The 24,243-nt window shown below is 59.0% G+C and overlaps 7 protein-coding genes and 1 non-coding gene across 8 annotated transcripts; 5 read left to right on the top strand and 3 right to left on the bottom strand.

Annotated features, from left to right (window-relative positions):
• Positions 1–798: 798 nt before the first annotated feature.
• On the top strand, positions 799–1,892 carry THITE_151705 (uncharacterized protein; the record flags this gene model as incomplete). Its single annotated transcript, XM_003653078.1, has 5 exons — positions 799–999; positions 1,049–1,130; positions 1,241–1,366; positions 1,424–1,615; positions 1,705–1,892. 5 exons carry the CDS (start codon positions 799–801, stop codon positions 1,890–1,892), a joined length of 789 nt encoding a protein of 262 aa, XP_003653126.1.
• A 147-nt stretch (positions 1,893–2,039) lies between these two features.
• On the bottom strand, positions 2,040–4,045 carry THITE_2115201 (uncharacterized protein). Its single transcript, XM_003653077.1, has 5 exons — positions 3,797–4,045; positions 3,654–3,716; positions 3,423–3,509; positions 3,232–3,354; positions 2,040–3,167 (listed from the first exon to the last, which is right to left on the bottom strand). The coding sequence occupies exons 1-5, from the start codon at positions 3,881–3,883 to the stop codon at positions 2,376–2,378; spliced, it is 1,152 nt and encodes a 383-aa protein (XP_003653125.1). The 5' UTR covers positions 3,884–4,045; the 3' UTR covers positions 2,040–2,375.
• Positions 4,046–4,414: 369 nt separating this feature from the next.
• On the top strand, positions 4,415–8,191 carry THITE_2075465 (uncharacterized protein). Its single transcript, XM_003653076.1, has 3 exons — positions 4,415–4,985; positions 5,060–7,155; positions 7,234–8,191. The coding sequence occupies exons 1-3, from the start codon at positions 4,661–4,663 to the stop codon at positions 7,996–7,998; spliced, it is 3,186 nt and encodes a 1,061-aa protein (XP_003653124.1). The 5' UTR covers positions 4,415–4,660; the 3' UTR covers positions 7,999–8,191.
• A 144-nt stretch (positions 8,192–8,335) lies between these two features.
• Positions 8,336–11,195, bottom strand: THITE_2115196 (uncharacterized protein). The gene is made up of 4 exons (XM_003653075.1): positions 10,977–11,195; positions 10,364–10,827; positions 8,714–10,300; positions 8,336–8,644 (listed from the first exon to the last, which is right to left on the bottom strand). The coding sequence occupies exons 1-4, from the start codon at positions 11,069–11,071 to the stop codon at positions 8,535–8,537; spliced, it is 2,256 nt and encodes a 751-aa protein (XP_003653123.1). The 5' UTR covers positions 11,072–11,195; the 3' UTR covers positions 8,336–8,534.
• A 297-nt stretch (positions 11,196–11,492) lies between these two features.
• THITE_2115194 (uncharacterized protein) lies at positions 11,493–15,825 on the top strand. Its single transcript, XM_003653074.1, has one exon. It carries the CDS (start codon positions 12,003–12,005, stop codon positions 15,630–15,632), a length of 3,630 nt encoding a protein of 1,209 aa, XP_003653122.1. The 5' UTR covers positions 11,493–12,002; the 3' UTR covers positions 15,633–15,825.
• A 431-nt stretch (positions 15,826–16,256) lies between these two features.
• On the top strand, positions 16,257–16,347 carry THITE_t67. Its single transcript has one exon. It is a non-coding gene; the product is annotated as a tRNA-Ala (tRNA).
• A 1,087-nt stretch (positions 16,348–17,434) lies between these two features.
• On the top strand, positions 17,435–19,832 carry THITE_2115191 (uncharacterized protein). The gene is made up of 3 exons (XM_003653073.1): positions 17,435–17,476; positions 17,758–19,512; positions 19,575–19,832. Exons 2-3 carry the CDS (start codon positions 17,814–17,816, stop codon positions 19,721–19,723), a joined length of 1,848 nt encoding a protein of 615 aa, XP_003653121.1. The 5' UTR covers positions 17,435–17,476; positions 17,758–17,813; the 3' UTR covers positions 19,724–19,832.
• Positions 19,833–21,069: 1,237 nt separating this feature from the next.
• On the bottom strand, positions 21,070–24,187 carry THITE_2115187 (uncharacterized protein). Its single transcript, XM_003653072.1, has 5 exons — positions 24,021–24,187; positions 23,812–23,930; positions 23,013–23,711; positions 21,855–22,948; positions 21,070–21,783 (listed from the first exon to the last, which is right to left on the bottom strand). The coding sequence occupies exons 1-5, from the start codon at positions 24,083–24,085 to the stop codon at positions 21,241–21,243; spliced, it is 2,520 nt and encodes an 839-aa protein (XP_003653120.1). The 5' UTR covers positions 24,086–24,187; the 3' UTR covers positions 21,070–21,240.
• Positions 24,188–24,243: the final 56 nt, after the last annotated feature.

Here is a 24,243-nt window from a genome sequence, read left to right as displayed (position 1 = left end):
CTGTACCGAGGGATTTGCCCGCGGCTGCGCTGCCACAGCGCCTTTCGACAGAGCAAATCCTCGCCCTGAACGCCCGGGATGTCCGACAGCTTTTCGACAACGGAACTCTGACTATCCCAGGCCTATTGTCCCAGCTCTTGTTGCAGATCAACAAGGAAAATAGAAATGGACTGAAGCTAAGAGCGATTGTTTCCCTCGCGCCTGAAGCTTCGCTCTGGGCACGAGCTGAGGCAGGGAAGCTGGAGCTGCGATCCAATCGAAGCCGTGGTCCTTTGCACGGGATCCCGATTGTTCTGAAGGTAGCCATTTCTCTAGATCCTTCAGCTCGTCACGGCCATTGTTGATGTTTAGTCTAATGATTTCTAGGAATTCTGCGCGTTCAAGTAAGCTCACGTTATGTTGTTGCCAAACGCCCCACTAACCTTGACACGATAATTAGGGGCGACGGGCTCATCGACGGTTTCTCTCCTGTCGGAGGCCAGACCAAGTCGCCTTATATTTACGGCGACATCGTACTTGACGAGGGGGACCTCTCACCATCCGTAAGAGACTCTGCATACCAACAGCTTGCGCGACGATAGCGATTTTAACGTGATCTAGAGTCCTGGCGGTTCATCAACAGGCAGTGCTGTGAGTGTGTCTGCTGGATTTGCGCTTATCGGCATCGGAACCGAAAACGATGGCTCCATCGTTCAGCGAGCATCCAGACAGGCTCTGTACGCCTTGAAGCCGACCCTTGGCCTAGCGACAGCCGAAGGCTGCTAGCGTGTCTCAAAGAGTCTCGACACAACGGGTTCAATGGCTAAGTCCGTTCACGACGTGGCCGCTGCAACTGAAGCTATTTTGGATCTACCCGCTCGCGCAAAGCTACCAGTCGACGGGTACCGGTCATTCTTCAGCACCTCCTTCAACGGTCTGAGACTGGGGTTTGTTGACCCCGCCGTCTGGCGCTTTCCGCCGGATCTCTGGGTTCCAAGCGAGGAAGCCAAGAAGCAGCATGTGAGTAAGCGAGCTTGAAGAGTCCGCTCATTCTCTAACAACGACGTAGGACGCAGCCTACCATGAAGCAAGGGAGAAAATGCAGTCCCTCGGCGCCGAGGTGATTTACCCGGTGACCTTGCCACAGCCGAGTGAACTGACTGTGGGCGACGACTATACTCCTTTCATTGTGAACTGTATTTACATCCCTCGCTCTTCTGATATCCGCTATCGCCATCAATGGTCACTCACTCCGGTATAGGTTACGAGCATGAAGAAACGGCAAACGAGTTCTTCCGCGACTTCGTCAAACCTGGCACCCAAGTTCACGACTTGGCAAGCGTCGTCGAGTTCAACAAGAAGCACGCCGAAAAGTGCTTGCCCAAGGGTAACGAGCACCAGCCGCACCGTATTGCGACTCATCAAGTTCTGACATGCCACGCAGATGCACCAGATCAGTCATGGCTTGTGAGGGCTGTTGAGAACAGACCTTCTGAGGCGCAGTACCGCGATGCTTTTCAGCACATGCTCCAAGTGGGCAGAGACCAAGGACTTCGCAAAGTCTTGGACGAGCACAACCTCGATGTTGTGATAGCGCCCATGGATAGCCCGGTGTGTTCCCTGAGCACAGCCTCTGGTACGTTGAACTCTTCTCTCTCGACTCTCTCGCCCTGGTTCTGCGAGCCCCCCCATCTCCAACTCCAACGGCATTCTAATACTCATTAGGGTATCCCATCTCCAATGTTCCCCTTGGGCGATACCACCTGAAAGGCCAGCTCAGCCGTCCGTTTGGGCTCGCGGCTTTGGCTCGACCGGAAGCCGAGGGAACGCTGATCAAGTTCATGAGCGCATTTGAAGCAAACTTTCCTGCCCGGGTCATCCCGGAGCAACTTCTCAGTGAGACTCGGAACTAGCCTGGTAGATGTGGGAAAACGGCGAGTGATAACATGACCGTTGGAGTTCTGCTCATTGGACATCCAACACCGGCCGTAGTGGCGCGTGGCCCGGCGTAGGCCAATGTAGCAAATTGATCATGGTTTTTTTTTTTTTTTTTTTTTTTTTTTTTTTTTTTTTTTTTTTTGTGTGTGTGTGTGTGTGTGTTCAGCCCGCCTCTGCAGGTTGGTGGGATGTAAACGGTTTGATCCTAGCCATACCATCTATCTAATGAGCCGTCTACAGCCGCGTCTCTACAATGCAGCCCATGGTCGACCGTCTTCGCTGGCTCTTCTACTCAAAGTAATGCGTGATCAAAACTGACGGGCCATATCAAACGACAGATAAAACTTGCTGCCCACAGCTTGGGGGTAAAGAGAGTCATTACGATCGTCATTGCCAACAACCAGCCAAGATGCTATCGAAATTTGGCCGCAGTATTGTACAGTCTATACATGGGGATATCATAGCTTCTCGATGATGGCCGCCGCGAACTCGCTCGTCTTCGCCTTTCCGCCCAGGTCGCCAGTCAGGGCCTTGCCCTCGGCCAGCGTGTCGAACGCCGCCTTCTCGATGCGGTCGGCGTACTCGTTCAGGCCCATGTGCCTCAGCATCATGACGGAGCTGAGCAGCAGGGCGGTGGGGTTGGCGAGCCCCTTGCCGGCGATGTCAGGGGCAGAACCGTGGACGGCCTCGAAAATGGAGCACTCATCGCCAATGTTGCCGGAGGGCGTCAGGCCCAGGCCGCCAATGAGACCGGCGCACATGTCGGACAGAATATCGCCGTAGAGGTTGGGCATGACCAGGACCTTATCGTTGTAGGGGGTCGGGTCCGTCGTCATTTTCAGGCAGGTGTTGTCGAGCAGCTCGGCGTCAAACTCGATATCCGGGAACTCCTTGGCGACCTGGTTGCCGACGGTGAGGAAAAGGCCGTCGCTCATCTTCATGATGGTGGCCTTGTGCACGACGCGGACCTTCTTGCGGCCGATAGCCCGGGCATGCTGGAAGGCAAACCGCAGGACACGCTCGCTGGCCTCGCGCGTGATGAGCTTGATGCTCTGCACAACGCCGTCCACCACAACGTGCTCAATGCCCGAGTACTCGCCCTCGGTGTTCTCGCGGATCAGGACGGTGTCAACATTGTCGTACGGCGTCTTGTATCCGGCAACCGACCGGCAGGGCCGTAGGTTGGCGAAGAGGTTGAACGTCCGACGGAGAGTGAGGTTGAGGGAGACGTGGCCCTTGCCAATGGGAGTCTACATCACCACATCGCCACGGTCAGATATGCGCCGCCCAAAGTCCGGTGTTGACGGCACGTACGGCGAGAGGGCCCTTCAGGGCGATCTTGTTTTTCCTGATGCTCTCAATGGCAGCATCCGGGATGGCCGTCTTGCCGTCCTTGATGATAGGGTCGACGTTGATGGGCTCCCAGGTAATAGGAGTCTGCGTTGTTGCGTTAGCACTGGCTCGAGTCTTGGGTGTCATCGGGCGAGCGGAAGCTGGCGACAGACCTTGGCGGCGGCGAAGATGTCCTTGACGGCAACGGCAATCTCGGGGCCAATACCATCACCCTCGATCAAGCTGACGGTGTAGCGACCCTATGCACAAGTGTAAGCTGCGCTGCTCGCACCGTCGGGTTGCTGGCTTGGGGCTGCGTTTGAGTGATTTTCACGGCAAACCAAGCACGGGTGGCGGTTGGATGCAGGCATGCACTGGGCGGGCGGCGACGGGTTGCTGCGTACCTGGGCGTCCTTCTGGCCATTGAACTTGGCAACGGCGTCTTGCGACGAGTACAGTCTCCGACTCTAGAAGAAGGTGCATGTGTCAGTCGAAGTAGCCTTAGGCCGATGCGAAACAATTTGAAGCTGCACAATGGTTTTCCCACCTGCAGCGAGAGAGAAACGGCGGCGCGGGGAGCTGCACGCCAGCATTGGCGCTGCATAGGCGCAGCAATCGAGCGGAGGGCCAACATCTTGACGCTGTCCAGGGAATGTCTTTTCGTTCAAGTCGGGGCGCGGTGTTGAACGACAGAGGGCCCGCAACGCACTTCAAAATCTCAGACTCGGAAGAAGATGTTTGGCCGCCGGTTATCCGCGCAGATAGTTAAAACTTGACCGAATTGGCTGCAACCAACCCGCGGTCTGATGCAGGATTTGGCGGCGGGAGAACGGCAGTGGACCGTGCGTCACAGGGATGCTGCATCGGCCAAACAACCTGGAAGCCCCCACGCTTGGTGCTGAGGCTGCAATTACGTAGTGTCCGGATTTAGTTAGGTGCGAAACCCTTGGCTCGGGCAGCTCACCGCCCAAGAATGTTCAGGTAAGTAGCGTTTAAACTCGGCAGAAACCAATTTGATCATGGAAGTTACCTGATGGATTCCAACGGCAGGCGGTGAGCGACCTGCACGTTTCACCCCGCTTGAACGGGTACATTGTTAAACGTTCATTCACGTCAAGTGTGAGACTCGGGCTGTACGCGGCTCAACCCCACTGTTAGAGAGCTGGTACCCCCTGTTTAACCACCCTCACTCTCATCCCTCGTCAATTGGCAGCGTAACCATGTGAACTCGTGCCAGCAAGCTTTCTCACGATCTCAGAATTATGGCAGAGGCATGAACAGCAACGATTATGACACTTATGCTTTTCCTACACCACTCACATAATTGAGCCTCTTCGGACTGCGCAGGCCGCGTACACTGCGACGGAGCGCTCGGCACAGCTCAACGTTATAACCCGACAACGCGACAACCATGGCGGATCTCGAGCGGACGGTCCTCGATTTCTACCAAATCTCGACCCTTAACCCTGTGCAGTGGCCAGCCGAGAAAAATAATGACAGCGATGTTTCGGACGACGAGACGACCAACAAGAAGATCAACAGGAGGAAATCGAGGTATCAAGCGCTGGAGAGAGCCGTAAGCACCAGGAGCAGCGTCGTCCCAGGATCCGAGACCTCCGGCAGCGGTGTGGGCAATCTCGTGCAGAAAGACGAGCCGGACCCCCTTGGCACCACCGACAGCGTTGTTCGGACGCTGAAACACCTGGGCGTCCCGCTGCAGGATGACGTGAGGCTTCGTGAGTGCTCCCTGGACGGTGGTGCTGGTGCAGGCTGGGCGCGCGCAAGGCGATTAACAGGCAGCTGTCACCAGGCAACCGATTCCTCCTCTCGTCGACGACCTTCTCCCCCGCGCTGTTCCTCTCGCAGATGCATGCCACAGCGGACACGCAATCGCTGATAAACGGTCTCGAGGTGCTTTCCAAGTCGATCGACCAGAAGTCGGCCTCACTCAAGGTCCTTGTGGAATCGAACTTTGAGCGCTTCGTCCGCGCGAAGGCCACCATCGATAATGTCTACAAGGAGATGAAGTATCGCGGCGTAGATCCCTCGCCGCCACGGGCTCGAGGCCACTCTCGTCACGCCAGCAAGAATAGCTTTCGAAGTGGCAGCGGCCCAGCGCCCCTGAACAGCCCGCATTCACCGGCCACGGACCCCCGCAAGAAGAACGCGCTGATAAAGGAGAGCGAGTACGGCGTCCTGGGGGTCAAGGCGCCACTGCTAGACGTCTCAGCAAAGGCCGAGGATGTCTGGGGCCCCGCGTTAGGAGGGAGAGAGAAAGAGGAGCACCTCAAGACGGTGGCCGCGGCCCTCGATCAATACAAGGAGTTTGTGGAAACGAGCGCGGCGATAGCGGACAGCATCAAGCGCAAGGACCACGAGACCCTAGTGGAAGAGTACACCAAAGCGAGGCGGTTCGCCGACGAGGCGAAACAGCTGGCCGAGGAGATCAAGTCGTCCCAGCCCACTGACGACCAGCTCTACCGGATCCTCCTGGCGGCTCGGATGTGGCATGACGTTGAGGAGCAGATCCAGGTTTTTAAGCGAGACTTGTGGCGGAGGCTCATCTCCCCCTACAACTTGACCAAGGCGGACGCCTCGGGGCAGCGCGAGAACGACCAGCACATGGAGCTGATATCGCTCCTGCTGGAACTCGGCGTTGAAGACAATCCGGTGTGGGTCTGGCTCTTGAGCCGTTACGACTACCTGAAGAGCAAAATCCTGTCCACAACCGAGCGGTCAAAGGTGGAAATCGAGATCTTGCGGCGCCGTCTGGCAAATGCTGAAAAGCCGAGCCCCCAGGCTATCGCATCTCACATGCGAACGCTAGGAAGGCAGTCGATCGAGGCCATGACCAAGACGTTCGACTCGCCTGACGTCGTGGAGCTGTGGGAGATGAACGTCGCGTTTCTGAACAACCTCCTCTCCTCCCAAGGGTTATTGGGCGAGGTGCTCGATTTCTGGCAGACTGTTCAGGGATTCATCGATGGCAAGACACAGAGGAACCTGCCGGCCGGTTATAACGGGGAGTCGAAGACCCACCATCGGCTTTCACAGCAAGGGACCATCGATCTCCAGAAGGGCGCTGTCGAGCTTGTCAGCATGATCCGGGAGAGCGTTCTCGTCTTCTTTGCTGGTCCTCCGCCCGAGGATATCTCGCTCCTCTTCTCTCCACTACCGCCGCAATCCCCGGCCACTCCGGGTGTTGCATCTATCTCGGGCTCGCTTAGTCCGAGAGATCCGCGCTTCAATATCGACCCAAACAACCCGCCGCCACCGTCGCCGAAGAGAGGCGAAGCCTGGGAGAAGTTCGCCTTCTGGCCGCCCTGGTCCAACTCGCTCAGCGGCGTGTTTTTCCTCTCCAAGATGCTTGCCCTTGTTGGGGCCGGGGCTTCCGACATGGCTTCTGTTTCCCCCGTCGGGGCAGGAGATGCCGCCGAGGTCGAACGCATCAAGATGCTGGTGGGAGCCGCCAGGGAAAGGTGCGTGGTCGCTCTCTGCGCCGCATGGAACAGGGACGCCGAGAACATCAAGTACGTCGAGGACTGGAACCGGTCGCCAGACAGCCGAGACGTAACCAAGATGCCGGCCACCTTCGCCGCCTTTGAGGGTGCGCTGCTCAGCGGCATGCAAAAGATTCTGTACATCTCCGAGGCCATGTCGAGGCCGGGGGCCGGGGATATTGTTCTCCCTCCGCCGACAAAGCTGTTGCAGATGGTCCGGAGCCAGTACGTGACTACTCTCTACAAAGCCTTGGGCGGCATGGTCGAGAATGCCGAGCGATTTCCCAAGAAGACGGACGATGAGTGGACAGTAGATGTCGACGGATACGTCTTGGTGAACAACCCACCCAGTTCCCAACTCTCGGCGTCGACAATCGGAGGGGGGACCATCGATGCGAGCGACAGAGTAAGCGCCCGCCCCTTAATCCTGCAAACCGCCTATTTTATTTTTTCTTGCCCGCAACGCTAACCAAACCCACCCCAGAACGTCCGCATGCTACTTACCCTTAGCAACCTCCAAGCGCTCCGCTCGACCGTCGTCCCCAGCCTCAACACGCAGTTCGAAAACGCCTTCTCGGTCAAGCTGACCGACGAGACCAAGACGATCCGCGACGTGCTCAGCCAGATCGACGCCCGGCTCTTCCAGTCCTACACCCGGCCCTCCATCGAGGCCCTCCGGCGCATCATCCGCGCCGGCGTCACAGCGCCCGACTGGGTCCCGCCGCCGGGCGCCAAGCCGCGCGAGGTGCGGCCGTACGTGTACGAGGCGCTGCTGGAGCTCGTGCTGGTGCACACGCAGGTGTCGACGACGGCGGCGCCGCTGACCAGCGAGGTGCTCTCGTACCTGCTGGAGCAGGCGTCGCGCGAGCTGCTCGAGGCCTTCCGCACGCGCCCGCGCTACAGCCTCGAGGCGCTCATGCAGGCCACGCTCGACGTCGAGTTCGTCGCCCAGACGCTGAGCCACTACACGACCGACCGCGCGTCGGAGCTGCAGTCGGCCGTCTACCAGGAGCTCGACGGCCGCACCGACAACGACGCCCGCGCCCGCCTCCAGGCCGAGCTGCCCGAGATGCGCGCCGTGCTCAAGCGCCTGCGCGAGGCCAGCAAGAGCGAGTTCGCCTGCTTCAGGAAGCCTAAGCGGACTGCCGCCGCCGCCGCCGCCGCTGCTGGCGGCAGCAGCGCTCCTGGACCGGGACCGGGTGGGCTCGAGAGAAGGGACACGGGGGGTAGCGTGGGGAGTGATAGATGAGCTTGGGGAGAGGTCATGGTGGAGTGATTGATGGATGGACTGTTTGGCGAATGACTCTTGGGTTACGACAGGATTTAGCACGCACTTGTTTGTTCTTCGGTGGGTAACATCTCCCCACATTGGGGAAATCTTTGTCATTGTTTATATCTGGTCGCGAAGGTAGAAGAACTGAGCGTTCCTAAAACTGGCCACGCAAGGCCACGACCGTGGGGTATTTTTCTCTATCATCAGAAAAACAAACCCATCCGTTGCTCCTCCCACCCTGCATCACCACTGAATTGTTTTCCCAGCGACCAACATAGTGCCGTGCAACCCGGCAACCCGCCGCATTATTATATCATGATATAGCGAAGCATTCCTGAGTCCCCGTGACGCCGGAGAATCCCCGCAAACCATACATGGCCTAGTCCGTTCATAAGCCATGGAAGCCCGTGGATGTGCAGATCCCGCACGAATCGCATGGCTAGAATCAAAGAAAAAGAGAGAAAAAAAGCGAGATGTCGAGGGCCCCATCTTCGTAACCGGGTCCGCCTCTATCAGGGGTCGGAGCTGGGCAGAAGGAGCGTCGAGCAAAACAAGAGCTCGAAGGAGCGGGAGTCGGTGGGCGAGAAGGCTGGACGCTCCTGTTTCGCTTTGACCTCGGCAACTGGAACGGGGGGTTGTCAGCGAAAAACAAAAGAGCATCGACCGCACAGTTATCATAGACCAAACTTACAGTCGAGGTTGATGGCCTCAAAATACGCCCTGATGGCCGGGTTCTCCTCCTCAGTAACCAGTCGGCCGTCGATCTCCCGGCGCGTCGTCCGGGGCAGGGCCTTGCGGATGCCGAGGAGCATATGCAAGAGGTTCGCGATGACGTAGCCCTGCTGGGCGAAGCTGACGGGCTCCTTCTCCAAGGGCCAGAGGTGCCGCAGGTTCTCTTGCTCCCAGGCCTTGAAGGCCCAGCTCGATTTCTCGACGCAGTTGAGCAGGATCAGGACGGCGAAGTACATGTTGAAGTCGATCTTGACCTTGCTGTCCTGCAGCACGCGCTGCATGCCGGTGAGCAGCGCTTTGCTGGTGGCGGCCGCCTTCCTCTCCGCCGCGGCGGCGAGCTGGAGGCAGATCGTGTTGAAGAGCTCCCCGTCGGTGTCTTCCTTCACCGCTCTGGCGGGGGCATCGTCGGCCCACGACTTGGCGCTGACCGTCCACTGGCGCTCCCGGTCCAGGATCTCGACGAGACCCCAGAGCTCAAGCGACTTCTTGAGCAATTCATCGTTCGTCTGGCCGGCGACCTCAACCGCAGTCTGCAAGGTAACCTGCATGAAGTGAGACGGCTCGCGCTTGATCATGTCGGGCAGGATTTCGCGCATGTATGTCTCGACTCTCGCAGGCACGTCCTGGTTGTCGGTGTCCAGCATCACAATGGGATAGCTGGAAGGCCGGTCCTCCACAATCGTCGCGTCGAGGATGATCTTTCCTTCGACGTCGCGGTCGGGTTCGCGCTGCAAGACCTGGAGCTGAAGACGCGGGGCACAGTCGGGGAAGTGACAGGCCTCGATCAATACGCCATGGTTCACGAGGGTCATGGCCTGCTTGAGCGAGTTTACTCTCGCTTGGGCGAGGACAATCTGGACGCCAGCGGAGTACAAATCCAGCTGCTCGGAGAACTTGGTGCGGACACAGCCTGAGCGCCACACGCGGGGGGACAGGACCTTCCGGCAGGTGTCGCAAGGTGAACCCTGGGAACACGTCTTCCTGAGGACTCGGCAGCGGATGCAGGCGCCGATTTTCCGAACCTCCTGCACCTCTTTTCTCCTAATCGCATTAAAGCGCGCCCTGGAATGGCGTGACTTGGCACCATTCGGACCGCCCTCTAAGCGGAATACGCCTTTTCCGAGCGGAGCCGAGATGGGTTGCATGGGGGTATTGTTAGATATGGTCGCCTGGAACGAGTCGGTCGCATAGGTGATCTCGCCCCAAGGCTGAGGCGCACTCGTTGAAGGGGGCGCAGGCGTGCTTGGAACCGGGGGAGCCGGGGGGACTTCTTCGGTGCCGGTCATATCGGCCACAGGGAGGGTGCTGGCAGCGGCGGCTGCAGCCACGGCAGCGGCATTGGCACTCGCAGTAGCCGCCTCCGCAGCTGCCGCAGCTTCTTCGCCAAGGATTTCGGGGTCGAGGTACGTGGGATTCAGACGAGCCGTCGCAGCGGCAGCCATGGTGATGTTCGCCGAGTCCGACTGCGCATCCTCGGCGCGTAGCATCGCTTGGAGATGCTCTTCGGCGGTGAGCACTCCGTCGCCTTCGGGCGGCGAAAGTTCGGCTGGATGCCCGTCAGGTCAGCGTGTTGTTTCGGCCGTTTCTCTTCCAAAACGGTAACACCTACGTTTGGCTGGCATCGATTTGGGCGTGCCGTTGTCCTGGCTCAACGGCGGGTTCTCAATAGTAAATTGCTCCTGCAGCTCGAACCGCTCTGCGGGTTGCCCTGCCGGGGGTGCGGCAACTTGGGAGCCACCGCCATTTGGCTGGCCACGGTCGTCGTTCTTCTCGTTCAAATCAATCTGTCTTGACACTTCGGCGAGCACTCCGAGAGCGGTCCAGTCGCGCTGTATCATGGGCAAATCGACAGACGAGCCATTGGCATGGGCGTGGGCCTGTGCGTGAGCGTGGGCTTGTGCTTGAGCCTGGGCCTGGGCCTGCTGGGTCTGTTGAAATCGCTGGGAGGCAGAGCCCACGCCAGAGAGCGTGAGAAGGGCGTTCACTCGTTCCGCCTCGGATATTGCTGGGCATTTCTTGGTGAGATGGCTCGTCAGGCTGTCGAGTCGACCACGGGGGAAATGCTCGCCGCATCTGTGCACGGAGGGGAAAAGATGATTAGCTGCGAGGCCAGAACAACAGCCAAAGCGACACGGCAAAACAATCGGGAAAAAATAACAAAGAACAAGGCAGGCGGAGAGCGAGGCAGGGCGAAAGAGTGGTCGGCAGGTGATCTCACTCACGCTTTGCAAGTGTGCGGGTAGCGATTGCTCTGGTCCTGCAGCTTCGGTCCCCGCTCGAAGTACTGCAGGATGAGCGCATTCGGCCGCCTCCCCATGGTTATGGTCAGAATGGCTGACGGCGCATCAATCAATAGGGCAGAGGCTGTCGATGCTGCTGGCCGGTCGGTGAGCTGCTTTCGCGGTGCCGGTGCCGGTGCCGGGGGGATGGGTGGAGGGGTCTGACGCTGTGAAAATACTGCCGGCTTAAAAAAGTTGGCGGTCAATCATGGTGTCGTCAGGCCCTTGCCAGCCGGTGGGTCGATCTTGTCACGTGTTCGACCGCCTTGCGGATACGCGCTGCTGCACTCGCCGTTAGTTTAGTGATTCAGGTAGTATACCCACCGAAATGTACACAGTAAGAGCCAGGTACAGTACCTGTCAGGCTTTTCTCACAGCAACAGACAATACAGAGTAAGGCTGGCTCTCAGATTGCATCGGGCACGTGCAGAACAGCACGCGACAGTGCAGCCAAGAATCAATACAGATAAGTTACCTATCACAGTAACTCTCCGTGATTAAATGTACAGTACGGATAATCCGTACAGATTACGGAATACGGCCGTACCTTACACTTGATAAGCATCCCAGCCAGGCATCCGGGCCAAACATCCCGGCCAAGCATCCCGGTCAGGCATCCCGGCTACCCGGTCCAACAGTTCGAAGGCTCAGCCTTGCATGTTCATGTGCCGTCTGTTCCAAGATACCTGATGCTCCGGACTTCCGTCCGGAATCCAACCCCACCCATCGCGACCACCTCTGATTCCGCCCGACTCCACGGAGCAGCGCAGCCGCCTTACGACGATCCCGACACTGACGCACACGATGGACTAAAGTAGTGGGCAGTCCCGCCAACACTCCCGCCGGCCCCGTCGAAGCCGCCCCGTGTCGCGTGCCCTGCAAGACTCCTGCGTGCTGCACAGTGTACCGAATACATGCGACGCTGAGACCGTGCTCCGGGCTGTGTTGGTGCTGGCGCTCTTCTTGGGAATGTCGGCCATGCTTCTCCTCCACCAGACCGGCAGCGTCAAGATCGGCGAGGTGGTGCGCTACATCGTCACGTACAAGCCCTCGGCCGACCATATCCTCCCGTCTCCCGAGTTCCTCTACCTGCGCATCAAGAACACTTGCGCCATCGCCCTCCGTGCCGCGTTCGTCCACGGCCCGTACACGCTGTCCGTTGCCGCCGTCCCGTCGACGTTCAAGCCTTTTGAGAAGTTTGAGAATCCCCGTCGCTATGGCGTGCCCGAGTTCGAACCCATGCTCAAGCCCGGCGCCGTCTGGAACTGCCATCTGGTCGTCCCCGACAACATCCGCCAGTCTGCAGGCGAGGGCAGCAGCCAGCATGGCCACTTTGGAGCTGGGCCCGGACATGATGAGGACGCTGTGTCTTGGGTCATAGAGATCACATCGCAGGTCATCTTCTCCGCTTCGGCATCCGTGCACTACGAAATACTGCTGGCGCGCGATGAAAAGTCGCTCAGCCCCGGCTCCGTGATCCCCATCATTGGCAGCCAAGCGCAAGCCCCTCAGCCGGGGCATGTCAGTGATTTCCAGCGGAGTGCTGGGGCATACAGGGACCACCCGGCGCAGCCAAAAGGCGTCTTCTCGAAGGCCATACACCTCAAAGTGGAGGACACCGCGGCCCTGTGGAACACGCCGCAGCTTCCAGGCTGGGATGAGATGGGCTGGCTTCGGGCGAGAGAAAATGATGGCGCCGACGCTCCGGTCGAGTCTGTCATGGATAGCGCCGAGGCTGATGAGTCTAGGCGGCGCTCAAGGCACAGGCAGAAGAAGGTCCACCTGGTGATACTCACGCACGGTTTGCACAGCAACCTTGGCTCAGACATGCTGTTCCTCAAGGAAAGCATAGATGCGGCTGCGAAGCAGGCACGGATCGACGCGAAAGCGCGCAAAGCTAAAGAGAGGATTGCGAGGAGCCGCGCCCGCCACTCAGCAGGTGACGCGTCCCCAGCCGTGGATGGCTCCGGAGAAAGCAGTCAAGCCCCTACTGCGGCTCCTGGATTTGGAGAGGCGGACGGTCAAGCCAACGGCCAGGGTCAGAGTGGCGAGACAGACGCGGGCGACATTGATGATGATGATGATGACGATGACGAAGAGGTGGTTGTCCGCGGCTACTCCGGAAATGCCACCAAAACGGAAAGGGGCATCAAGTACTTGGGGAAACGCCTTGCTAGGTACATCCTCTCCATGACCTACCCGGATCAGCCCTGCTTGCCGACTGCCAAGGCAGCTTCAGAGGCCATCGCCCACTCGCTCAAGACGAGTGCGCAGAAGAAGGCTGTCGAAGAAGCTCACAAGCATAGCTCGGTCCATCACATGCCGTCTCCCGCCGGCGGTGGGCGGTTGTACAAATTCACCAAGATCAGCTTCATCGGCCATTCCCTTGGTGGCCTCGTACAAACGTATGCCATTGCGTACATCCAGAAGCACTCCCCGCGGTTCTTCGAGCTCATCGAGCCAGTCAACTTTATTGCTCTGGCTTCCCCGTTCCTTGGCTTGAACCACGAGAATCCGCTCTATGTGAAGTTTGCTCTGGACTTCGGCCTGGTCGGGAGGACGGGTCAGGACCTGGGGCTAACCTGGAGGGCGCCGACTATTGCACGAAGTGGCTGGAGTGCCCTCGTGAGCAACCTTGGAGAGCAGGCGCAGAAGCGCGTTTATGGGGAGCCGCAGCCCGAGTCCAAGCCACTGCTCCGAATCCTGCCTACTGGCCCGGCACATAAGGCGCTTAAGAAGTTCCGGAATAGGACGGTGTACTCGAACGTGGTCAATGACGGCATCGTGCCCCTCCGGACCAGCTGTCTCCTTTTCCTCGATTGGCAAGGTCTCGGACGGGTGGAAAAGGCCCGCCGAGAGGCAGGCCTCGTGGAAACGGTCGTCGGGTTCGGATGGGCTGAGCTCACGGGAGCTACCGTCACCACGCCCAGGCTCGCGCCATGGTCGCCCGACCAGAGTGAAGACAAGGACGAGGCCAGCAGCACGGGCAAGACCACTCCCGCCGGCCCTGCTGGAGATTCTCACGAAGTCCCTCAGCCGCCGACCAACGCCACACTCGAAGATGACCGGCAAAGTCTCAGGTCGATGACCGGCCGCTACCGAGAAGCGTCGTCCTCGGAGCTGCAAAGCCTACAGGGTTCAGGCACGACCACCTCGAATCCCTTTGCCGGGTTCTTCAACTTCTTCCGCAGCGAGAGTCCAAAGCCGCCACCCGCTGTGTCTCCTAAGGTGAGCAAGATTTACAAGCGCAGCCAAACACTCAAGGCGGACGACTGGCTCTCCCCCGATCCCGGAGCAACTTCCAAGTCGAAGGTGACCGCCGGAGACGAGCTCTCTGAGGAACCAGAGAGCGTGTCAGCTCCCCCGAGGACAACCATATTCGAGTCTGCTGGCGACCTCCTCAACCCAAAGCTGCCGTCAATTGAGTTCATCATCGATCCGTCCAAACGCCCGCGCACGATCTTCCATGATCGCGTCTATCATCCGTCAGACATCCCCCCGCCACCACTAAAGCAGCGGTCTTCCAGTCCTCTCACTCTGCTCCGCTGGGCCCCAACTGCCAGCTCCTCCCAGAAGACAGCCCGAAGCGAGACGTCCTCCCCGGCCCCGTTCCAGTCGGCCGACCGCAAAGACTCTTCTCCCCTCTCGCCGCAATCCAACCCGGCCAACCACCCCGCCAGCGGCAGCGACGAATCCACACCCAACATCCTCACCTTCGAGAGAGACACCACCCACCCACCAACCTCGGAACAACACCCACCATCGCAGCAGCAGCAGCAGCAGCAGCAGCAACCACCACCACCACCGCCGCTTCCCGAGGAGGACTACGTCGACACGTCGCAGATGCGCGTCGAGGAGAAGATCGCGCGCGCCTACCACAGCGGCCTGTCGTGGCGCAAGGTGCTCGTCAAGCTGGAGCCGGACGCGCACAACAACATCGTCGTGCGCCGCACCTTCGCCAACGCCTTCGGCTGGCCCGTCGTGCAGCACCTGGTCGAGGCGCACTTCAGCGACGCCGCGCGGGTGGCCGAGAACGTCAGACAGCACGAGACGGTCACGATGGCGGGTGCGGGCGGTGGGGCGCATGAGAAGGCGAAGGCGAATGCGGATGCGCAGGGGGTTAGTGCTGGTGCTCGTGCTCGTGCGGGTGCCGATGCGGGTGATGGGCGTGAGGAAGATGGACGTGGTGCGGGCGGCGGAGGAGCGGACAGCGGCGGCGAGGAGGCCGATATGGTGCCCGAGCTGCTGCCCAGTCCGCGGAGCGATAGCGGCCGGGGGCGGGATCACAACGCGCTCGGGTTGTTCGCCCCCGGGACCGAGCCCGGGGCCGGGCCGGCATCGCCCACCACGCCGCGGCCTAACCTGGATAGGCTGGACTCGGTCTCGTGGAGCGAGCGGGACTGGCTAGACAGCGCTGACGAGAGTGACGACGGCGGCGGCGGGCCCAGGACGGCGGACACGAAGAGCAAGAGGGGCAGCGGTGGGCTGGGCATTCCGTTTGGCGGCGAGAGGAGCTCGAGTCCGTGGAGTTGGACGGAGAAGATCGTTGGGAAAGGTGCTGCCGGTCGGTCCAAGTCGCCGGGTGAAGGGAGGAAGTAGCTAGACGGTGTTTTGTCGGAACCATCGGAGTGTTGAGGGAACAGCGTTTGGCATTTTCACTGTGGCGGGTGATATCGTTCGGTCCACTATAGATAGAGCTGGATAGAGACGCATACCTGTTGGGCATTCTTCTATCTTCGCTTTTCCTCTCCGTCTTGGTCTAGCTGCATTCTTTCCTGGGGCGTGTGTATGCCAACCTGCATCAGGAAGCTGTGATCACTTGGTTCTCGCATCAACAACTTGAGCCCGTCCTCCAGACAGGCTTGCGTGCTTCTTGCTTCTAACCGTCTTCAAACCCGCAGTTAGGCGAGAATCTCCAACGCCACGAAAGGACTGGCCGAAAGTCACCATTCAGTGTCCATTTGCTCCTCTACTTGGCTATGTTATGCATGAACAAACGCTCGTGGTGTATTTACTTCAGAGTTTTGACATTGCTGTTCCCCTTGCACAGCTAGCCCCCCAAAACCGCACTTCAAAGATGGAAGTGTTCAATCTTAAAACATTATCGTTTTGCACATCGATTGAAGGGCATAAAGGGTCAAAACCTTCGAATATCGGAGGCTAGACAGTACATTCGAGACCTCGTCGGCCTTCATGATACCAGAACAGGAACATTTTGATCAAGGGCGTGTGGCTCAGTTGGTAGAGCGTTCGCTTAGCATATTTGCCTCCAGGTGAATGCGAAAGGTCCTGGGTTCGATTCCCAGCTCGTCCAAGCTTTTGCTCTTGCAGCGTATTTATTTTGGACGAAGAAGACGTTGAATGTGCAGAATCCCCCGAGAACACGTCAGTCAGGTGTTGTCAGCTCCTCCGGATACCACAGTAGGCGTGTTCTACACAGTATGTGTGACGTGTGATGTTCGGAGGCTTTTTGTCATGCAAGGGAGTGGGGCATGAAGGATGGGACGGAACGACGGGCATGAAGGACAGTGGGGGTACGTACGCAGTGAGCAGAACCGGGGAAGCCGGAGGGGATATTCTGTCGGGGTTGGAGGCTCTGCACCTGGCATTTTTGGAATTAATATCATTAAGCTCGGAACTAAACGTATTGCGGAATACAACACAGCGGGATGAAGTCCGTCAGAGTTGCATCTGAACCTGGCCTACTGCGTAAACTCTGGGACACGCGCTGCTGTGCTCCCACACCAATCTTACACAGTACCGAGATGCACATGGACGAGCGCGGACATGACCAGGCATTGACCGCCATTCCTCTCTCACAGCATGCCGTGTTGCGAGGCCAGCATTGGGTGACAAGAGGCGTACAAAATCCTGCCCTCCTCATTGAAACCACGAATTGTGTTTGCTGTAGGTTCTCTCATGACTGCTGGCATTGCTGTTCTGGCCCTCAGTTCCAGTTTCTCTTTCTCAATTCTTCAACGGCTGCGGGGTCCATCGAAAGAAACATCCATGATCGGACCCCGGGACGGCGCAGATACGGGTGTGGTGGGGCATCAGATCGCTGCATGCCAGATGCATCCTCCAATCAGCGCTCGTCGCTACTCCGGGCACGGCGAAGAGCTGGTCCCAGGAGCATCTCACTTTCCTTCGCGCACTGTGCGTCTAAAAGCACCGCTGCCCCGCGGTGCAGTGTGGTCCTTCCTTCCCCATTCTCGCCAGTCTCAACCTCGCGCTTTTCTTTCCTTCTCTTCTTCCTTTCCTCCTTCCTTCCCAGTTTTCTACCTCCACGCCGTGGGAACTAAATTTGGCGGGACCTCGAGGGCACCACGGTGCACAGAGTGTAGAACTGGCCGGAATAGACGCTGCTTCCTTCCCCCTCTCCCCTCCCCTCCCCCGAAGGAGTGAGCGTGTTGTTGAGCTGTCCAGCGGAATTGACCGACCATGTATGCCCTTCCCCCACCTCCCCGTCCACTTCGCTTCCTTCCCTGTGCATCAGCGTCTTCCCGGCATTGCTTGCTCCCTGCTGCTGCATCTGGCTCCTGGGGTGAAGCATGTGAACCCCTTCTTATTCCTGTCGTTTTGCTTTCGTCCTGAGCTCCGTCCAAAGACATCCCTCATCATACATCGTCTTGAGCTGTTCGGTCCCTTGCTGTCCGAGCGGCTCTGGAACGACAATGGCATACAGCGGGCTAACCAGAGAGCTATTGCCTCTTCTCTACAGCAGCGCGTTCTTGTCACCCGGTTCCCGTCCCCGTTAGAAGATAGAGACAGCCTGCCACCATGCATATCAAGGACGTGCTGGCGGAAGCCGAGAGGACCGGCGAGCCGTCCTTCTCGTTCGAGTACTTCCCGCCCAAGACAGCCCAGGGTGTGCAGAACCTCTACGACCGCATGGAGCGCATGTACAACTTCGGTCCCAAGTTCATCGACATCACCTGGGGCGCCGGCGGCCGCGTTGCCGAGCTGACGTGCGAGATGGTTGTGCAGGCCCAGACGTACCTGGGGCTCGAGGCATGCATGCATCTCACCTGCACCGACATGGGCGAGGAGAGGGTCAACGACGCGCTGCGGAAGGCTTATAAGGCCGGCTGCACCAACATCCTCGCCCTCCGGGGGGACCCGCCCCGCGACAAGGAGAAGTGGGAGGCGACCGAGGGCGGCTTCCGTTACGCCCGCGACCTCGTGGCGCACATTCGCAAGACGTATGGGAACCACTTCGACATCGGCGTCGCCGGCTACCCCGAAGGCTGCGACGACAATCAGGACGAGGACTTGTTGCTCGACCACCTCAAGGAGAAGGTCGACATGGGCGCCTCCTTCATCGTCACCCAGATGTTTTACGACGTTGATAACTTCCTTCGCTGGGTCGGGAGGGTCAGGGAACGGGGCATCACCGTGCCCATCGTACCGGGTATCATGCCCATTGCCACCTACGCCAGCTTCCTACGCCGCGCGAACCACATGAAGTGCAAGATTCCCGACGATTGGCTGGCAAAGCTCGAGCCGGTCAAGAATGACGACGTGGCGGTCCGCGACATCGGCAAAACTCTTGTGGCCGACATGTGCCGCAAGATCCTCGCCGCGGGCATCCGCCACCTACACTTCTACACCATGAATCTTGCCCAGGCTACTCGTATGGTCCTGGAGGAGCTGGACTGGCTGCCGTCGCCAGATCGCCCGCTGAAACAGGCGCTGCCCTGGAAGCAGTCCCTGGGCTTCGGCCGCCGCGGCGAAGACGTCCGGCCCATCTTCTGGCGCAACCGCAACAAGTCGTACGTCGCGCGCACGCAGGACTGGGACGAGTTTCCCAACGGCCGCTGGGGCGATTCGAGGTCTCCGGCTTTCGGCGAGCTGGATGCCTACGGTATCGGCTTGACGGGCAGCAACGAGCAGAACCGCAAGAAGTGGGGCGAGCCCACCTGCATCCGGGACATCGCCAACTTGTTTGTTCGGTACTTGAACAAGGAGATCGAGTATCTGCCCTGGAGCGAGGCGCCCGTGGCCGAGGAGGCCGAGGTAATCAAGAAGGAAATGATCGACCTCAACAAGCGCGGCCTCATCACCGTGAATTCACAGCCAGCAGTCAACGGTGCGAAGTCGTCGCACCCGGTCCACGGCTGGGGCCCCGCGAACGGCTACGTCTATCAGAAGGCCTATCTAGAGATGTTCATCGCGCCCGAGCTCTTCCCGGAGATCAAGCGCCGCATCGAGAATCACCCTGATCTGACCTACCACGCCGTGACTAAGTCTGGCAACTTTGAGACGAACGCGCAGTCCGAAGGGCCCAATGCTGTCACCTGGGGTGTCTTCCCCGGCAAGGAAATAGTCCAGCCGACCATTGTCGAGAGGATAAGCTTTCTCGCCTGGAAAGACGAGGCGTTCCAGCTCGGCACCGAATGGGCCCGATGCTACGACCCCGGCAGCCCCAGTCGCCTCGTGCTGGAGGAGATGATGAACACCTGGTACTTGGTCAATATCGGTAAGCTAATCCCGGTTGCGGAGTGTGACTATGGCAAGTAGCAGCGCTGACGGACATAATAGTCAACAACGATTTCCACCGTGGACAGACTATCTTCGAGGTGCTAGAAGGACTGGAGGTTCGGGACTTGGACAAGGTCCCCCAACCCCAGGTCAACGGGACCAAGAGCCCGGCCGCTGACCCCACGAACGGCGCCGAGACATCGGCCTAGTATATTACCAGGACCTCACACCTCGCTCGCCTCGTAGTCGAGCTGGATCGCTCAACCAAGCCAGCTGGCAGCCGCGACGAGAACCTTCTTTTTCAACCCTTTTTCATGGCCGCACTGCATTTCAACAGCACATTTAATATCCATCTATCCATCCGCAGCCTGGAGCAGGGCGGGAGGCCGGACCTATGGAGACGACGCAATCTGACGACGCACAGCATTATTTAACATACAGCAGCATGCATTTGGGAAGGCGTTTTTCGTGAGTGGGCTGGCGAATCAAAAAAAACGGGATGCTCATGGAATGGGTGCATGGCATCATTATGTCCCACTGGTCAGGTCGGTCTTGATTTTTCAACAAAAACGGGAGGGGGGGGGGGGGGGGGGGGGGCAGGCAGGCGTGTTGGAATAGATGGATGGATCCCAATCATCAACTGGTAGACGCTTCAAGACTGGAAGGCTGGGGAAAAAAAAAAAGAGGGGGGGAAATGGTCCAACCCAGTTTTCGTGCTTCAACAGATATCTCAACGATACCCCGGAGGAAATTCAGACAGGATTCGGATGTTCTTGGAATGTCTGCGTTGGCGGCGGCTTTGCCGCAGGGAGGTGTTAGAAGATCGACTTCAACAGTGGTTGACCTGCGGGCAGAAGAAGAAGAAAGGGTAATTTTTGCTGTGTCATGAGGAGGCACATCAACGATGAGACACATGGCTCTAACTATGTGTTGCTCCAGCGACCTTGCCCGTGGTTGAAGGGGTTTTCTCAGCTGAGAAAGCGAAAGCCCAGGGCCAGTAGGACGACACGAATAAATGGGACATCGCCATTCAACTGTGGTTGCACACGATAGTAGAAAACCTTTGATACATAGGTGATAAAGCGCTGAGTGGGCGATTCTTGTGCCTGTGTGCACCTTCAAGCTCTGCGTTACCGACTGACTCTAGCCTCTATCGACTAACCATGCCTGGACCAAACAAACCAAGCCATTTCAAACTATCGCTCGAACCGGGATGTGATTCAAACCTCTTCCCATCGCTCACACTCCCCCACCCTAAAGCTACATGTAAAGAAACAAGCCACTGGAGTCCGAGTCTCTCTTGTTTACCAGCAGTTGCAGTGTGGTGTAATGTGCATAGCATACGACAGCATTGTGCCGGTCCAGACTTGTAACTAAGCAACATTACACGACAACAATATCCTTCCTTTTCTGGCTGTGAAGGTATCAGAGGCCAGTTTTACCTCTTGTGCTGCTCCCCGGGCGAAGAAGCCCTGCAAAGGAGACGACGACCACCACCACCAACACAACACCAACTGCACCGCCTAAACGAACTAGAGACCAAGCCACTCCACTCCGCGCCACGCCTCGCCATGATATACGAGAACCAATTTCTGCCCGGAGGAGACGATCGAGGCGGGTATTGAAAAGGGGGGAAAGAATTGATGAAAAAGAGAGCCAGACACAAACCCCTCCCAGCCCAGCCGGTCTCGCCCGGCCCAGCTCGTGCCCTAAGAAGAGAGCACTACTAGTACCCCCACTGGTTCTCGTCAGCCACCTCGTAGTCCAGGTCCTGCGGCGGCCGGTCCAGCAGGATGTGCACGTCCTTATCGCCGCTACTGCTCGCTGCGTCGTCGCCGTCGCCGTGGCCGTGTCCGTGGCCGTCTCCCCCTTCGCCTTCGCCTCTCTCCGTGCCCGTGCCGGTCGCGGTGGCGGTGCTGGTTGTTGTTGTCTTTGTCGGCCTCGCTGTGGCGGTGGTGGTGGTGGTGCCCGCTGTGCTGGCGCCCGGCGCAGTGCCGGCACCGGGAGCGGCAGTGCGGCTGCCGCCCGAAGCGGTGGTGGTCAGTCCCGGGGTGCTGGGGCCGCCGCCGGGGGTGGCGGGGGCCGAGCTGGGCGCGGAACTGTTGGGGCCGCCGGCCCAGGCGAGCTCGACGGGGAAGCCTTCGAGGCCGGGGATTTCCTTGCCGTTGAGGACGACTGAGTTGAAGAATTTCTCGGCGGTTTTGCGGTCTTTGAAGGTGATTTCCGTCGCGGCCGCGGTGGTTTGGATGCCGGTGAACTCGCCGATGCCCTGGTAAGTATGGGGTTAGCTTACTGGCTTGAGGTGGTCATTTGGGGGACAACAAGACCAGGGGAACTTACAAAGAGGTACTGCCGCAACGTCTCGTCCTTGTCTGGCGCGGTGAAGTCCACTCCGGTGAGAACCACCTTCTTGGGCCGGTTATCAAGCGAGTAGGCTGCGTAGGCAGCGTGGACATTGGCGCGTCCGCGGTAGGCTCCGCGGTAGGCTCCGCGGTATGATCCGCGCGGCGTGTAGGGCGATGACCCGCGCCATCCGCCTCTGCCTCGTCCGTACCCGTACGAGCCGCCCCGGGAGGGCCACGGCGACGGGGCTTCGGTCACAGCGTCCGGATCCAGGCCCATTTGCCTGGCCTCTGCCTCGAGCGCTGCCAACTGGGCGCGGAGTGCTTCTGTCTGCGTCAGTGGCTTTGACGACTTCGCATCGCCGTTGTCGTCGCCGGGCGCAGTGCCGTTGCGCGCCGCAAGTTTGGCCTCCAGCTTCGCCTTCTCTTCTAATTGCTTGGCGATGAGCTCCTGTTGCCGCTTCTCAAGCTCCTGTCGCTGGCGTTCCAGCTCCTCTCTCTTCCTGGCCTTCTCCTCGAAAGCCTTTTGCTTCTCTTCTTGCTTCCTCGCAAATTCCTCGAGGTCCATGTCGGCGTGGGTTCCCGTATGGTGACCGCCAGCCGCAGACGACCCGTTTGTGGTATGCATCCGCTTCGCACTGGCTACTCCGCCGGTCAGGGGTGACGAGGCTGGCAGGACCGATTGGTCGTCCTTGTACCAGAAGACCTTGACGAAGCGGTTTTCGAAAATCACTTTCGGCGACTGGTAGGCCGCGTTGGCCGAATTCCAGCTGTCGAATTTAACAATGGCCAGTCTCTTATATGGCTGCATTGAAACTTCCAGAATGTTGCCGAACTGTGAGAAAAAGTCCCTGACCTGGTCTTCGCTGAAGTTCTCCTCTGGGATGTTTTCCACCACGATCGTCGACTTCGACCTGTCAAAGACGGGTCCGTCGGCAGAGAATGGTGCTTTTTCGCCCCGTCTTTGACGGTTCTGTTGCTTGCCACCCCTGCTCCTCGGCGGTTGGCGGGTGTGCGGGGGAGGCTGCTGCCCAGGAAGAGAAGGGGAGCCGGAGAAAATATCAGGCATGAGGGCATTCGTAGGGTCATACTCTGCTTCGGGGTTAGCCACGCTCGGGTCCCCGGGCTTTACGGACACGGGCCACTAGGCACTGACCTTCGACTGCCGCTGGTTGCGGTGCCCGCTGCATGGCGTCAAACGGTGGGCCCGGCAGGGGAGGATAGATGGGGTCGTTGCTGTGCTCGAACATGCAGCTGCTGCCGCGCTGACAGTAGCCCTTCCTCTCCCAGTCGCGACACTTCTTCCTCTGCTTTGGCGGAAGATGCCCACGACCATGCGCTAGAAGCTCGGGCATGGGATGGCCAGTTGCCAAGCTCATTCCAAACATGCCGTCCGTCGCAACGTTGGGGTCGAAGTATCCGACCGTTGCAGGACGGGGCGGTCCCGGGGGTGGCAGCTGACCAGCCGGAGGGTATGGGGGCATGGCCGGCGGAACTCCCGAGTAGGTACTGACGTCGTCAGATTTGAGCACTCGCCCGCCGATGCCCCCTCGTCGAGGTTGCTTGAATGCTCTCGCGCCAAAACCGCCGTCCCTGCCATTCTGAGCGTTGGGATCGTCCCAATCGTTGTATCCCCGTTTCCTCCCGTTGCGAAGCGGTGATGACTGATACGCCGGAGCCGCGGCCATGGGGGTATCGTCATCGTACATGCTCGGCGACGGCCGAGCAGCAGCAGCAGCAGCACTAGCAGGGGCCGGAGCGGACAGCGCATGCTTCGGAGGCGGGGGAGGGGCGCCGGGCAGGTACGATCGGTACGCGAGAGCGTCGAACACATCGCTGACGAAAACGGACGAGTCTGCAAAAAAAAAGGAAAAAGCGCACTGGTTTTAGCCCATCACCAGTCGACTGCCAGCAAGCTACCTAGGTAGAGAGGGCGTGAGCGCCAGAAAACGCACCTTCTTTCAGAAAATCGGGTATCTCCTCCTCGCAGAGCTTGCGCACGTCCTTGACGTCGCCATCGTGCCGCAGGAGCGCCAGGACATAGTCCGCAAGCACATCGGCATCGGCGTCAGATCTGTGGAAGGCAAGAGGGCAAAAAGAGTCAGCGTTATCCCGGTGCCAGACCAGGGGCGCATCCGCTGGGAAGGGACAGGAAGTAACGTACGTATTCTCGAGTCGCTTGACGATCCATGCTTTCAGGTGAGGCGCATCCTCCTCGGGGAACAGCATTTTCGGCGGCGACTTGGGATTGTCGATCTTTCCATGCCATGGGACGTCTGTCGGAGGTAAGAGTGCAGAAAAAAAGGTCGGGTTGCTTTGCGGTCAAAAAGTTGGGTCGACGTTGCGGCGAGGCACGGAAGACCTCAGATTTGGTTGAGCCTCGCTGC

Source organism: Thermothielavioides terrestris, chromosome 2 (assembly GCF_000226115.1).
Source record: "Thermothielavioides terrestris NRRL 8126 chromosome 2, complete sequence".
NCBI lineage: Eukaryota > Fungi > Ascomycota > Sordariomycetes > Sordariales > Chaetomiaceae > Thermothielavioides > Thermothielavioides terrestris.
Note: the sequence above shows the minus strand (reverse complement) of the source record. Positions and strands in the feature narration are given on the sequence as shown.

What these genes read in the sequence shown, in the direction of transcription:
- THITE_2115187 (XM_003653072.1), bottom strand. Translation starts at nt 24,085, where the DNA reads ATGCTGTTCCCCGAGGAGGATGCGCCTCACCTGAAAGCATGGATCGTC. An exon ending in ACCCGATTTTCTGAAAGAAG is followed by an intron (nt 23,712 to 23,811) that starts GTGCGTTTTCTG and finishes TTTTTTTTGCAG; the next exon opens with ACTCGTCCGTTTTCGTCAGC. An exon ending in CGTTGCGGCAGTACCTCTTT is followed by an intron (nt 21,784 to 21,854) that starts GTAAGTTCCCCT and finishes CATACTTACCAG; the next exon opens with GGCATCGGCGAGTTCACCGG.
- THITE_2115196 (XM_003653075.1), bottom strand. Translation starts at nt 11,071, where the DNA reads ATGGGGAGGCGGCCGAATGCGCTCATCCTGCAGTACTTCGAGCGGGGA. An exon ending in TACCCGCACACTTGCAAAGC is followed by an intron (nt 10,828 to 10,976) that starts GTGAGTGAGATC and finishes CTCCGTGCACAG; the next exon opens with ATGCGGCGAGCATTTCCCCC. An exon ending in TGAGGCCATCAACCTCGACT is followed by an intron (nt 8,645 to 8,713) that starts GTAAGTTTGGTC and finishes CCCCCGTTCCAG; the next exon opens with TTGCCGAGGTCAAAGCGAAA.
- THITE_2075465 (XM_003653076.1), top strand. Translation starts at nt 4,661, where the DNA reads ATGGCGGATCTCGAGCGGACGGTCCTCGATTTCTACCAAATCTCGACC. An exon ending in GCAGGATGACGTGAGGCTTC is followed by an intron (nt 4,986 to 5,059) that starts GTGAGTGCTCCC and finishes AGCTGTCACCAG; the next exon opens with GCAACCGATTCCTCCTCTCG. An exon ending in CCATCGATGCGAGCGACAGA is followed by an intron (nt 7,156 to 7,233) that starts GTAAGCGCCCGC and finishes AACCCACCCCAG; the next exon opens with AACGTCCGCATGCTACTTAC.
- THITE_2115191 (XM_003653073.1), top strand. Translation starts at nt 17,814, where the DNA reads ATGCATATCAAGGACGTGCTGGCGGAAGCCGAGAGGACCGGCGAGCCG. An exon ending in CTGGTACTTGGTCAATATCG is followed by an intron (nt 19,513 to 19,574) that starts GTAAGCTAATCC and finishes CGGACATAATAG; the next exon opens with TCAACAACGATTTCCACCGT.
- THITE_2115201 (XM_003653077.1), bottom strand. Translation starts at nt 3,883, where the DNA reads ATGTTGGCCCTCCGCTCGATTGCTGCGCCTATGCAGCGCCAATGCTGG. An exon ending in ATGGCCAGAAGGACGCCCAG is followed by an intron (nt 3,510 to 3,653) that starts GTACGCAGCAAC and finishes ACTTGTGCATAG; the next exon opens with GGTCGCTACACCGTCAGCTT. An exon ending in ACATCTTCGCCGCCGCCAAG is followed by an intron (nt 3,355 to 3,422) that starts GTCTGTCGCCAG and finishes GCAACAACGCAG; the next exon opens with ACTCCTATTACCTGGGAGCC.
- THITE_2115194 (XM_003653074.1), top strand. Translation starts at nt 12,003, where the DNA reads ATGTCGGCCATGCTTCTCCTCCACCAGACCGGCAGCGTCAAGATCGGC.